This window comes from Carassius carassius, chromosome 19, assembly GCF_963082965.1.
Source record: "Carassius carassius chromosome 19, fCarCar2.1, whole genome shotgun sequence".
Classification (NCBI taxonomy): Eukaryota; Metazoa; Chordata; class Actinopteri; order Cypriniformes; family Cyprinidae; genus Carassius; species Carassius carassius.
In genome coordinates this window covers 20,835,448-20,848,355 of record NC_081773.1, presented here as the reverse complement: position 1 = coordinate 20,848,355, position 12,908 = coordinate 20,835,448, and the positions used below count along the sequence as shown (strand labels likewise).

Here is a 12,908-nt window from a genome sequence, read left to right as displayed (position 1 = left end):
AACAAAAAGAAACTGGAGTCAGCAAGTTTTGGTTGCATGAGGATACATTAAATGACCAAAGGGTGCATTAATCATGTGAAAGTAAAAACTTTTCTTACAAAAGATAATGTTTCAAACAAATGCTGTTCTTTTGAGCTTGCTTTTCATCAAAGAATTCTTTTTTTTAAGCCTTTATAGCGTTTTCTGCCTTTATTGGGACAGGACAGTAGAGAGCTGAAAGGAAAGCATTGGGCGGAGAGAAAGGGGGTTGAGATCAGCAAAGGACCTTGAGGCGGGAATTGAACTTGGGTCGCCGTGAGCGCAGTTGCGTTGTATGTTGCCGCACTAACCATGAGGCCATTGGCGCAAACTCAAAGAATTTTGAGAAAAAGGCTTCCTAATTTCCATAAAAAAAATAATATAAGCAGCAAAACTGATCTCGAGATAAAAGACTCTTGATGTTACTTGAATGATTTCTCAAGAATCATGTGACACTGAAGGCAGTAATGGCTGCTGAAAATAATCATTAAAAGAATAAATTACACCTTAAAATATAATAATAGGGTCATCAGTTTAGGGCTGGGCGAGAAGTCAAAAATATTTTATCGATAAAAAATATTGCGATATCCGTTAATAACATCTACCTAAGACCCACCTCCACCACGCCAAGTAAAAAAATTTGGAAATAATTAATTTGGTCTTACTGTCAAATTAAAATTTGGTTAATTTTCATAGTTCATGCTTAAGCTAACAGAAAACATTAGCTTTGCTGTTGTGTTGGTGTTTCTGATAATTTCTGATAATCTGTGTTTGAAATTCATTTCATTTTGTGATGAGAACTATTAAGGAAAAATAATAAAACCCAATTTTAAGTTCATCATGGTCAAGTTGAACATTCTGGCGGAGATTGTTAGAATGAAAACTGCATGTTGATGCCATATAGTAATGTCTTGAATAAAATATGCCTATTTTCTGTTGTTACTTTTTCTTTTTGTCATTATCACGCGTGTAGACACATTTCATGACGGTAAGTTTAATTTTCTTTATTATAACAATTGTAGTGTTGTTTTTTAACTTGTAGTCAAGCTATAACTATAAGGGTGTGTTATATTTATTATACACAACTAAAATCATGCAGGGAATTTTTTCCTTTCTGGTAGCCTAGTTTGGAGGTCTCTTTAGGCCTGTTTTTTAATGAAATAAAAATAACTGCTTTATTTAGAAGCAGGGTCATTTTAATTTAATTTTTGTATTTTAAGGTTTTATTTTTATTTTATTAATTAAAATACAACAGCCACAATATAATATTCAGTGCTGGGCTGCTGAAACTACTGAATGTGTGCATGGTGAGTGTCGAGCTGAGATATAGGCTAGGCCTATTATAATGTCTTCATCCATTTATGACAAAACTTTATAGTGTTATACAAAACTTTATAGTGCTATATCTTAGCTTAATTAAACAATTATACGGTATGCACCGTTTTAAAAATCTGTAAAAAAAAAAAAAAAAAAAAAAAAAAAAAAAAAGGGCACTATGTGAGCTGTATAAATAGGCTGTGAAGGCTGGTTTTTCATCATTAAATGCTTTTTAAATAAATATTCAGAAACACATGTGGTGCTACTATGTCTTTTTTCTTTTTAACTTTTACTAAACTGCAGATCAAAAAAAGAATCGGCCTATACCCCAAATAAGGATAAATGATATTGGAACGCATCTATAAAATAAATCACATACACCGATGCACGTTGCAATTACAGTAGTCACAGCCGAACAACAGAAAAGTAAAATATAAACTGAAGTTACAAAAGGGATTCAGTCAAGACCAGTGAGGGATTTTCTCTTGTTCTTTGATTAACATTATAATGACTGGCAGCAACGGCTGCTGTCGATGCAGTGATCCAATATCCCCTTGTTATCTTTCTCAGCTCTTTACATTCACTCAAGGCATATCAGTTTGTATTTATGGGATAATTTGATATAATTCTGTGTTTATTTGTCCATTCGAATGTTTAAGAATGCGAGAAAGTGAGTTCAGTCCAGTGTTCGTGTATAGAGGCGGCTTTTATGCATGCACTTTGTGTATGTGTGTTCCACAGCACGAGTGCAGAAGTGAGTTCTATTTCGTCTTCTTGCAGTTGAGTCTTTTGAAATCACAATAAATGCACATACAGGAATCAAGAAGCAGAATCTTAGATATTTAATTTTATAACAAGTAATTTGATTCCTGACCTTACGCATCTGATCTGATTTGCAAAATTGGAATAGCTTTTACATTCCCAGCCCTCCTACTAAATTGTTTCATTCTTGCATGCAAAAACACCTGTATGGTGACTATGGTGCTATGTAAAATATTTTTTGCGACTTACTAGGTATATCATTTGTCATTTTTTTCCCCAATAATGTTGATAATCTTCTCTTACCTGACTGCTGACATTAATATCACGATACTTATGAGATATCGTCGATATGCAATAATATCGTCATATCGCCCAGCCTTACATCGGACGCAAAATGCACTTTTATACATAAAATGTGTGTTGGCAGTGTGTGTACATAACCACCCTATAATGATATAAGTTCACAGTGTTTTTTGTTTTTTAATCTACTAAAATCTAAATCAAATCAAAACATTCTCAGCTTCTTGTCTGTGTGACGTCACACAGACCCAGGCCCCCCCACCAGTTGATTGACAGTAGCGTTTCAGCACAGACTGGATTGATGTCTTACCTTAGACCCGCCCCGAGTGAACTGTCATATTTTTTAATTGTTTCAATACCAGAGCAGATGTAGCCAAGAATGTCTCCTAAGCGATTGAGGCATGTTGTTTTTGGATGTAATGCACAACACACCAGTAATCGTTTACTCCCAACATCTGAGCCTCTGAAGATGCAATCCATTATGTTTGTTTGTGAAGGGAATGCGCCCCTGACCTACCTAAATGTATCTTTGTTTGCGCGGACCATTCGTGATCTAGCTTCAACTACTGAAGAAGTTAGTATACTTTTTTTTAAATTATTAATCTCTGCAAATCGCCTTTCCTAATAACGTGCTAGTTAGCAAGTTCAACGATGAATGCGGTTAAAGTTTATAATCTCTCAGAGAGCGACTCGAAAGAGAGGGGCTGGGTGAGCAGGTGAAGTAGACTTTAAGATCCTAAAGAATCCTATCAACTTGTGGAAAATAAGCATCCGACAGCCCCTTTAAAATAGAAAACAATTATTTTAATTTGTAAAAAGATTTCACAATATTGCTTTAGACACATTTTATTTTGATCAATATGTATTCTTGGTGAGTATAAGAGACTTTCTAAAAACAAATACATAAAATTTGACCCCAAATATTTGAACAGTAGTGAATACCACAGTTTTTATATGGATAATGGACATAATAGTACAGCTCCTATCAGCTGGAAAGGTGGAAATATTAAAAATTAATAAATATTAAGCTTAATATCAACTGGCATTAGTTAATAGCTTATTGAAACAAACACTTAAACAAAAACACAGGTATATATCACACATCTCTAAATGCAACTGTGTCTGAGCAAAAAATTTAAATCCCAAAAATGAATATGCATAAATATATTACACATATTCAAATAAACTCTACAATCCTTAATGGAGATCAAAATTTTAAATGCAGATGGCAGAGTATAAATGTATTAGTCTATATGTCAATCCCATATAAAGGATGTCACTGCAAATAAACAAAGTATGGTGTTTTTGCAACATTTATGACATGTAACGCAACAGATACGTTGCTTTAGAATGCAGATGTAATAGCAAGATCACCTCTTGTTGTTTCCTATTGCAAACAATTACCAGAGGGTTATGTTCGAGGAGTGCAGGTTTGTATGAGAGAGATTCACAGAATGCAGGGAGAGTAAAGAGAGCAGTGCTGCCTGCCCTCAGAGTTGCCAGTGAGAACCAGCCCCTGCCAGCCCTTCCCCAGAGCAGATGGAGGACGTGCTGCACGTGCAGTTCTTGCGACTTATTAGCACTCACTCACTCCCTAAGGCTCACAATAAACTGAACAGTAAAGGATTGTTGAGGATGTCAAATGCACTGCATTTACACACATTCAGACTCTGCCGTTTCATAAGAACCACCCACTCAGGAAGAGACTATCTGACTGACGAATAAAACAACCATTCACAGACTATATTACGTAGTTTATGTACAGCTGAGGATCTGATGCTACACACATCATGAACATAAAATCAGTAAGCACACTGGTGCTCAAGACCAGTGAGTGGGATCAAGAAGAGATGAGAGAGGTTTGGAATAAGGGAAACATTTTCGAAAAGAAGGGGAAGTAAATAAGCTCAAAAATCTAATTATCTGCACAGAGGTTGTCTTTCCTTTAGCCCAGATGGCTACTCAGCATGCACACACTCACATTAGAAGAGAGTGTAGAGATGCTAAAAATCACAGTCTCCCCTGCCCTCAACAATAGGAGAGAGATTCATAAAAGAACAGTAAAGTAGATCAATTTTTTTTTAAAAACACTCAAAAAGCAATCAAATATAAGAGAGTAAAAAAATACTATACCAGTGTATTTACTGACAAGACTTTAAAGTAGGGCTGAAACGATTCCGAGTAACTCAATTACAAAAAATGATTTAGGCAATTCCTCTGCCTCGAAGCCTCTTTTAATTTATTTTAAATCTCACGTCAGGTTCTTTCGCTATGATTTTTGTAATGTGGCACAATGCGTTTATGTCACCCACAAAGGGGAAGGAGACACAAGGAGTCAGCAGTGTTTTGATTTGAGGGCACGGGCAAACGTAAAGAGTACGTTGTGGCGTGTTTCCATTGCAAGATAGAGCTGGCATACCACAACTAGGGCCCTATGATTTCTACAATGCAGAAAACGCGGAGGGAATCTCGGAATCCAGTCATAAAAACGGAATTTACAGTTTAACGCGGAATGGCACGGAATTAATAAAAAATAGGTCATTGCACTTACATCAAATCACGATATGGACTAATATCTGTAAATATTATGCCGGAACTGTCTATTTAAATATGAATCCTGCATGTTCTGCGTGTCTCTGTTATTGAATGGAGCAGAAGCGCGACTTCGTCTATTTTACACACACGCTTCGCGCGTGACGTTTCGGTGATTTCAGCGTCTGCGGTCTCACTAAATAAGGACGTGAACACATGAACAACATCTCCAGAACTGCTCTGACAGTCACTGCATGAGCACCTGACCATTTGATTTGAGTAAAACTAGCGTCACAACACATACACAGAACTGTAAAGGTATGCCAACCCGTCAAAGTAAAAGTCCGGTTTACAGTCCAAGACAAGTATTTGCCAGAGATGTATTACTATTGTTCAGCAGAATGTACATAGCCTACTACAAAAAAAATAATAATAATAATAATTTTTTAAGGTTTATCACAAAAAATTTCTTTCATGTTTTATTTTTAATAGTAAATTAATGTTTACCAAAAAGTTAAGTGTGCTTAATTTTCAATAATTAAAAGATAAATTAAATTAATGGTTTATGTGTTTAATGTGCATCTCAGAAAATGGTTTATTTTAAACCCCAACTGAATGGCACTTAAATGCACTTAATTAACCTGTCAACTTTGTCATTGTTCACAGTACAAGTACAGACAGAGAAACAATGGGTAATAATTAAATGTTCATATTTGATGTATGCATTGCATTCTATGCATTTAAAAAATAAAATTAAATATTTTCTAAAAAATGAAACTTAGTTGTTCATTTTAAGAGACTCAGGAGTCTTATTTTCTCTTGCATAATTAATATTGCACTTTAATTAAGCAAAAACACATTTTATCCGATTACTCGATTAATCAATGGAATTTTTGGTAGAATACTCGATTACTAAAATATTCAATGGCTACAGCCCTACTTTAAAACTGAGCAAAATCACTTGACCAGGAAATGCCTATGGCTGCAGCTGAATAAAAACAAGATATTACTGCTTTCATTGATTCAACGTGACTAATAAAAACACGACTACGACAATCAGGGCTGTGCAATTAATCGCATTCGACTGTCATGCACATCTAGTCAGTAAAGCCAGTCATGAATAGTAGTAAATCACCATCACCTGCATTAGTTTAAGCGGCATTCAATACACAGAGCGGTAGTTCACTGACAAATAGGCAAAATCGTGTTCATGATCACAGATTAAATCGCATTTGATTATGAACGCGATATCACCTAGTTTGTCAGTGAACTACAGCTCTGTGAAGTGAATGCCACTCAATCTGAAAGCAGGTGATGAAGATTTACTACAAATCACAGGACCGGTTTACTGAGGAGATCTAACAATGACAATCTAATGTGATTAACTTCACAGCCCTAACAACAATATGGTTTATCGGCGTATATAATAATGCAATGCTAATCGACATGGCCTATTTCACTGCTTGGAATAAGGCATGCAACACATTTCATATTATTCTGTGTAAGAAGCCACATCATCTCACAGAAAGATTTATTTCAAACACTACTGATGATGCTGTACGTCAATCCCACAAATTCATTTAACCTGTCCAAAACCAAATGAGTAAAAGGAAATCTATACCGTATGAACTGTCGTCAACTTGCTGCGCGAGTGTCAAAATGTCCTCCACAATTTCACCGATTACCTTCATTTTTCAAAACATTCCGCAAAATCGGCTATTAATAATTGCTTATTACCGTCGACTGTGAGTGACGTCACATCCCAATGCAAACACGCCCAATAAAATGGCCCCACCCCTGTCACTTGATTGACAGGTTTCCATGTAGACGTTGGAAATTCAAATGCAAAAGAAATTGCGATTCCATTTGACTTTTGCCATTTTTGAAATTTGGCACTCACTGTGCATTCGCAAAAGTGAAAATGCAAACGGTAATGCAAGATTTGCAATTGCACTTGGATTATGTCACAATTAATCTAACAGCGTGTACCATGCTTTTTAATACTCCCTCTCTCTCACACACACACACTCAAATGTAGTTTACAGGGACTCTCCATAGACGTAATGGTTTTCTATACTGTACAAATTGTATATTCTATCCCCATACACTACCTCTATCAATCACGGAAAAATGCAGGTTTAAAATTTCAGTGAAACACAGTTTAGTTTAGTTTTTTTTTTAAGCTATTTGGTTTACGAGGGTACAGGAAGTGTCCTCATAAATAAACCATGTTTACATTGTAATAACCATGTCATTATAGATTTCATTTGAAAAAAAGTTTCATTATGAACGCGATTTTGCGTAGCTTGTCAGTGAATTACAGCTCCATGTAGTAAATGCTACTCTATCTGAAAGCATGTGATGGAGATTTACTACAAATCACAGAACTGGCTTTACTAAAATACGTGCATGCCAATCGCATTCAATTAATTGTGCAGGCCAAATTATAAGTATTACCACTATTTGCCTAACAGAAAAAACATCTGCCCACAGAAAAGACACCTGTAATGTATAACCAGGTTAATCTAGAGGTATCATATTACTAAAAAGGCAAACTGTAAAAGGTGTGCTTCAAATAAGACATATAATGCGGCCTGCTGTTTCAAATGGAAAACTTCTCCAATACTATCCTTGACAAATGACCTGATGACAATGCCAGCAGTCTGAACTAACCTACTGACACCAGCATCACAATATTTAATAATAAACACATTTCAAAAGCAAATGTGTTTTAGGGCCCACACATTGATGGTCTGAGGACACCATCGATGCGTGGGCCCTAAAACACATTCAGAAGGCCATTGTCTTGTATTAAGGCTTATTTAACCAACAAGCTTGTTAGTAAATATATTATAGAGCATGCAGCTACTGTAACTCCAACAGTAGAGAATGGGGCTAGCAATGCCAAGGTTTTTAGTTCAAAGGTTTGATTCCTAGGGAATGCACAATTAAAAAATGTAATGCTAGAATGAAATGCTAGTCACATGCCAAAAGCACAAATGTTTAAATGTAATGTAGAGAAGGAGACTCAGCCATTAAGAGACATACCTTGAGGCTCGACTCATAGTCTGTGTTGACTTTAAACATCAGGCCAAGTCGCAGATGGATCTCCTTGGCTCTTGAGAAACTAGGGTCAATGTAAAGCACCTCCTGAAATGCCTTAATCGCCCTTTGGAAGAAAAGAAACAACAACAAATCTTAAGGAAAAGACATACTCATTTATAGATACAATGTAATTAATAAATAAATATCAACTTATAATTAAATAAAAAAAATCTCTGAAATTAAAATTTGGTAAATGAGTGATTTGAAGCAACAAATAGTAAAATTCCTTGGCACATGTGCTTCAAAAGGAAAAGCAGAAGCATTATTGCAATGGAAATACTAATGAAACTCGTGCTGCATGGTTGACTCTGTTGTAACCCATCTATTTATATTCCATATATGTATGACATTCAAATTTATAAGCAATAACAGTTCCACACACACAGTGGACTATTACACTTGACAGAGATTGCAACACATGGTCGGCTCACAGCAGTGGGTTTTGCTTGCTTATACAATGTTCACTCAGACAAACAGAGGGTGTTTTTGCTGAGTCACGGCCCACTGAACTCAATGACCCCGATCCCCCTCCTATCCCCTCCCTTCTAAACAGTCTTTTCTGCTCTTTCTGCAGAGCACTGCAGTGTGTGAGAGCTCTGCATGACAGAACGTAACACTTTAGCATCATTTCTTCATTCCCTGTAAATCACATTACTCTCACAAGAGCTAATGCTATATGACATTATATAAAGGGAAATTGAAAATATCAATAAATAGGCAAATGTACACCCTATCAATTAGCATGGTGACTGGAATTATAATAAAATTTTTCTTATGAATTTTGCAGGGAAACAAAAGATATTCAGAAAAATATTATTTTCTCGTGCTGAAAATATTATTTGCTTTTCTGCCCATTTACAAATGGTGTGTGAGTTGCTGTGGAATATTAGGAGAAAACATGAAGATATGAGACAAGAGATGGGCTCCAACCTGTTCCCAATATTTGATGTTCAAGGACTTTGTATTGTTTCTATTTTAATGTACGTTTAAAGTTTAGATCACATTAAAAGCATAATTTGTACATTGTGAATTATTTGCACAAGAGGAAACACAGAAGCTGCATCAAAAGTGCCATTTATAATTACTCAGACGGTTTAATGAAGATAAGAGGTTCCATAAATGAATTTACTCAAAACTGCAAATGTATAATATGTTATTAGAATAATGTTTTACTTTTTTTTTTTTTACATGCAAATATGAAATGCTGGAAAATGCAATGATACTTTTAAATATGAAATTGAACCACCAGTAGGTTGTGGCAAGTCACTGTTTTAAATTTTTCAAGTTGTATAAAATTAGTATCACATTTGCAATCGTGCTGAAAGTCAGGAAAACAACACTCTTGTTTGTGTGATGTTGCATATATTATATAGAATATTTAGCTTTTTTCTACCCGTATGTTTGTTCATGTTTCTTTGTGTGTGCTGTTACACTTATAGTTTTGATTTCTCCGCGAGTCAGGCAGGCTGCACAAGCCTCAACTGACGCGACCTTGATACTGCCAGCACATTATCCATTATTACTCACTGTTTACACTGAAAGTAATGAAATCAGAATCATTCTCGCCAAAGGTTAGGTGGTGCCCTAGTTATTGTTTGTTATTAAAATTTTAATCAGTTTACTTGTCCGATCGGGCAAATAAAATTCTCTTTCACTAACACCTTCACAACACCTACTTGTCCCGGTCAAGATTTAATGTCGAGCCCTGGTTTTACCAATTCAATTATCATCAACAATTAATCTATTGTTGATTCGTTAGCATTCCTAATTTCCATAGACCCAATTCTTGTAAATATTCATGATACTGCATCAACATTCCACTCACTTGTTCTTCCACTACCACTTACACAACACAAACCAAAAATCTAGGCAAGCAGGACAACTGATTTGCTAAAAAGACTGGAAACCAGTAAACTAAATATCATAAATTACATGTAGTCCAAATCCCATGCCACAACCAACCCAGCATGTAACCACATAGCTAATCAAAAAACAGCTGTTTTCTCTATTTCAAGACTCCACAAATAGAAAATTGAAAGGCAAATAAGATTACTTTAACCACAAACTTCAGGTTTAAACAAAATCTGGCTAGATTATCTTCTAGTACCAAGTACCACAAATAATTGACATAACTGCCTGGCTATAGGCTACATATTTTAGTCTGTCAACCTTGCTGGCATTGAAGATCCCTCAATTACAGGGATTAGCAAGTGAGTGAACAAGAAAAAAAAAAAAAGAGAATGAAAATGAAAATGAGAGAAAGAAAACGGGAAGCAGCTCATCTCAGTTTCCTTTTTGGGAACTGAAAGGCAGAGAAAGATTACCTCATCATTTACTAGCAAGCAAGAATCCATGACTGGGTCACATGCTCTAAAGTCTCTACACACTGAAAGTAATGATTGAAGTCCAGAAAATTCTGAGTATAGGCTGATACTCTTAAATTTTTTTTAAATCAATGTAGAATTTCTATAATCTCACTCTTGTATGTTTAACACAATCAACTAAATATAGACAATAAAAAAAAAGAAAAATCAATCTATGACAAAAATACTGTTATAAACTAGGTTAGTGGATAATTTAGCAGCAAAAGTTATACTAGAAAAACTATAAGTGAACATTTTTTATAAAATCTAAACATTTAGTGAAATAACTATTTAGTGGGGAACAAATAATAAGTATGGGACTAAACTTGGTAAACATTATACATTTTTTACATTGCTCTTTGTATTGTTTTAAAATAAATTAATGAAAACAAATAAAATGTAAATATGCATATACACACATATGCATATACATATACATATATACATATACCGTAATTCCTCAAATAAAAACCGGAAGTCAAATAAACGCCGGGCCTCTTATAGTGGCCGGGGGCATGGTCAACATGGACAAATAAAGGCCGGTCTTAAAGGCCGGGGGAAAATTTGTGCAGCAGAGCCAGATAACGAACGTAAACGCCCACTGCCGGAGCGTTTCTCGTTCTCGAGTCAAGAACCGGTTGCATCGGTTTTCGGATCACCAGTACACTGAACTGAGAACCGTTTCTGTCGGACGCGTCCTATTAGAGAACCGAGGAGCTGATGATACTGCGCATGCGTGATTTAGCGTGAGGCAGAACGACACAGAGCGCGTGAGAACCGAAATGATTCTTTTGGTGATTGATTCTGAGCTAATGTTATGATCTCTGTCCACTGGAACGCTATCGCTTTTAATTGAAAATGGGTTATTTGAAACAATTACTTATCAAACAGATGGAATTAGAAATAAAGGCCTGCCTCTAAATAAAAGCCTGCTTCTGCAGTTCAGGCAAATAATGGCCCCGGCTTTTATTTGAGGAATTATGATATATATATATATATATATATACACATACACACATACAATTAAAAGACCTTTCTTTTTAATGTGTAGTTAGCACAGTAATGGAGATAGCAACATAGATAGGACTATCATATGTTGCTGCCTCCATTACGGTGCAATACATTAGATTATTTATTGTCTTTATCTGTCCTATCATAGGACAGAACAAGAAATGCTATAAATAATCTTTCATTGCGCAAAAGTATTAGTATACAAAAAGCTCCTATACGGAGCGGCACAAAGCGCTTATGTGCATCCTATGTGCAGAATGATGCGCTTGAAGCAATATTTCAATCACAGACGTGTTACAGCATGCAGCGCTATGCATAGAGAAGTTCAAAGCACAAAAGGAAGATATATTTATGCAGAGTTTATTAAACCTGTGCGATAGTTTATTGAGCCTTTTCTTTTAACAGTTTTAAATTTCAGTTATTGTGCGCTCTTAAAGAGAGTATCATCGTGTTGACTGTCATAACCGAATGTGACCCACAGTTTGAATGCTGAATGATGATAGACAGACGCAGCGGGGAGAAGAGTTTACGTGAACTTGAATTTAACAACTTAAATATTCATCTGTAACTCACATTAAACAATGCAATGGCTTAAAAACACTTGGACTTGAACTTTATGGTGCTTTATAATGTTTCTGTGCTTTTGTGGGACTTAATAACATACAATAAAGCACAATATCGTATTTGGATCGGTCTCATCTGACCGATACCCGATCCGACAGAAAATGCCAGTATCGGAGCTGATGAGTATTGAATTGATGAATCCCTATTTACGATCAACAGGATTACTTGACCTACAAGACAAAAGTGTGACAAATATGTTTAGACTTTCAATGAGTAATTGAGTCAAGGACCTGAAAGCTACATGTGACCCAAAAAAAAAAAAAAAAAAAACACAACTGAACATATTGCTCCAGATTCAAAAATAGTTATGGTGTGTGCAAAGCGATATTAATATTCGCATTGCACTCTAGATTACTCACAGAATGTTTTTCATGTCACTTGTGTAAATATAAACATTACATAATGCTCTTCTCCATTTTCTGATATAACCGGACAGGTCAATAAGCTCTTCCCTGATTGGCTTGCAACGCGTCACATGAATTTTCTGCTCAAGCTGAAATGTTTTAATTTACGAGGAAGACACAAATAAGGTGCATATTGCACATTTGTGGCAACTGCGATCCTTGCCGCAAATTCATGTCTTTGCATCAGGGATGGTAAGATTCACTGATTCGCATTGGTGCATAGGCATAAAAGTTTAAAACGCAATACATCTGTTTAAAAATACATCGGTTTTATTTGTTTAAATAGAATTATTAGAAGATGTGCTATACTTTTATCATTTAGAAATGCTGCATTCCCACCGAAATTACCCAGAACAATTGTACCAGGAACCTTTTTCCCCAGAACTATTCCCCCCCCAGACCTGTTGCTTTCTGTGTCCACCGTGGTCTAAAGTACTGTGAAGATTAGGCAAATAGTCTGGTGACATAGGTC

General features: G+C 35.7%; 1 protein-coding gene across 5 annotated transcripts in view; it reads right to left on the bottom strand.

Annotated features, from left to right (window-relative positions):
* kdm6a (lysine (K)-specific demethylase 6A) overlaps positions 1 to 12,908 on the bottom strand; it is a 60,613-nt gene that overhangs the window by 32,028 nt on the left and 15,677 nt on the right. For all 5 annotated transcript variants that reach the window (XM_059500243.1, XM_059500245.1, XM_059500242.1 and 2 more), the window contains one exon: positions 7,978 to 8,098. In XM_059500243.1, the coding sequence (XP_059356226.1) occupies positions 7,978 to 8,098 (121 nt within the window). The remainder of the gene's footprint in view (positions 1 to 7,977; positions 8,099 to 12,908) is intronic.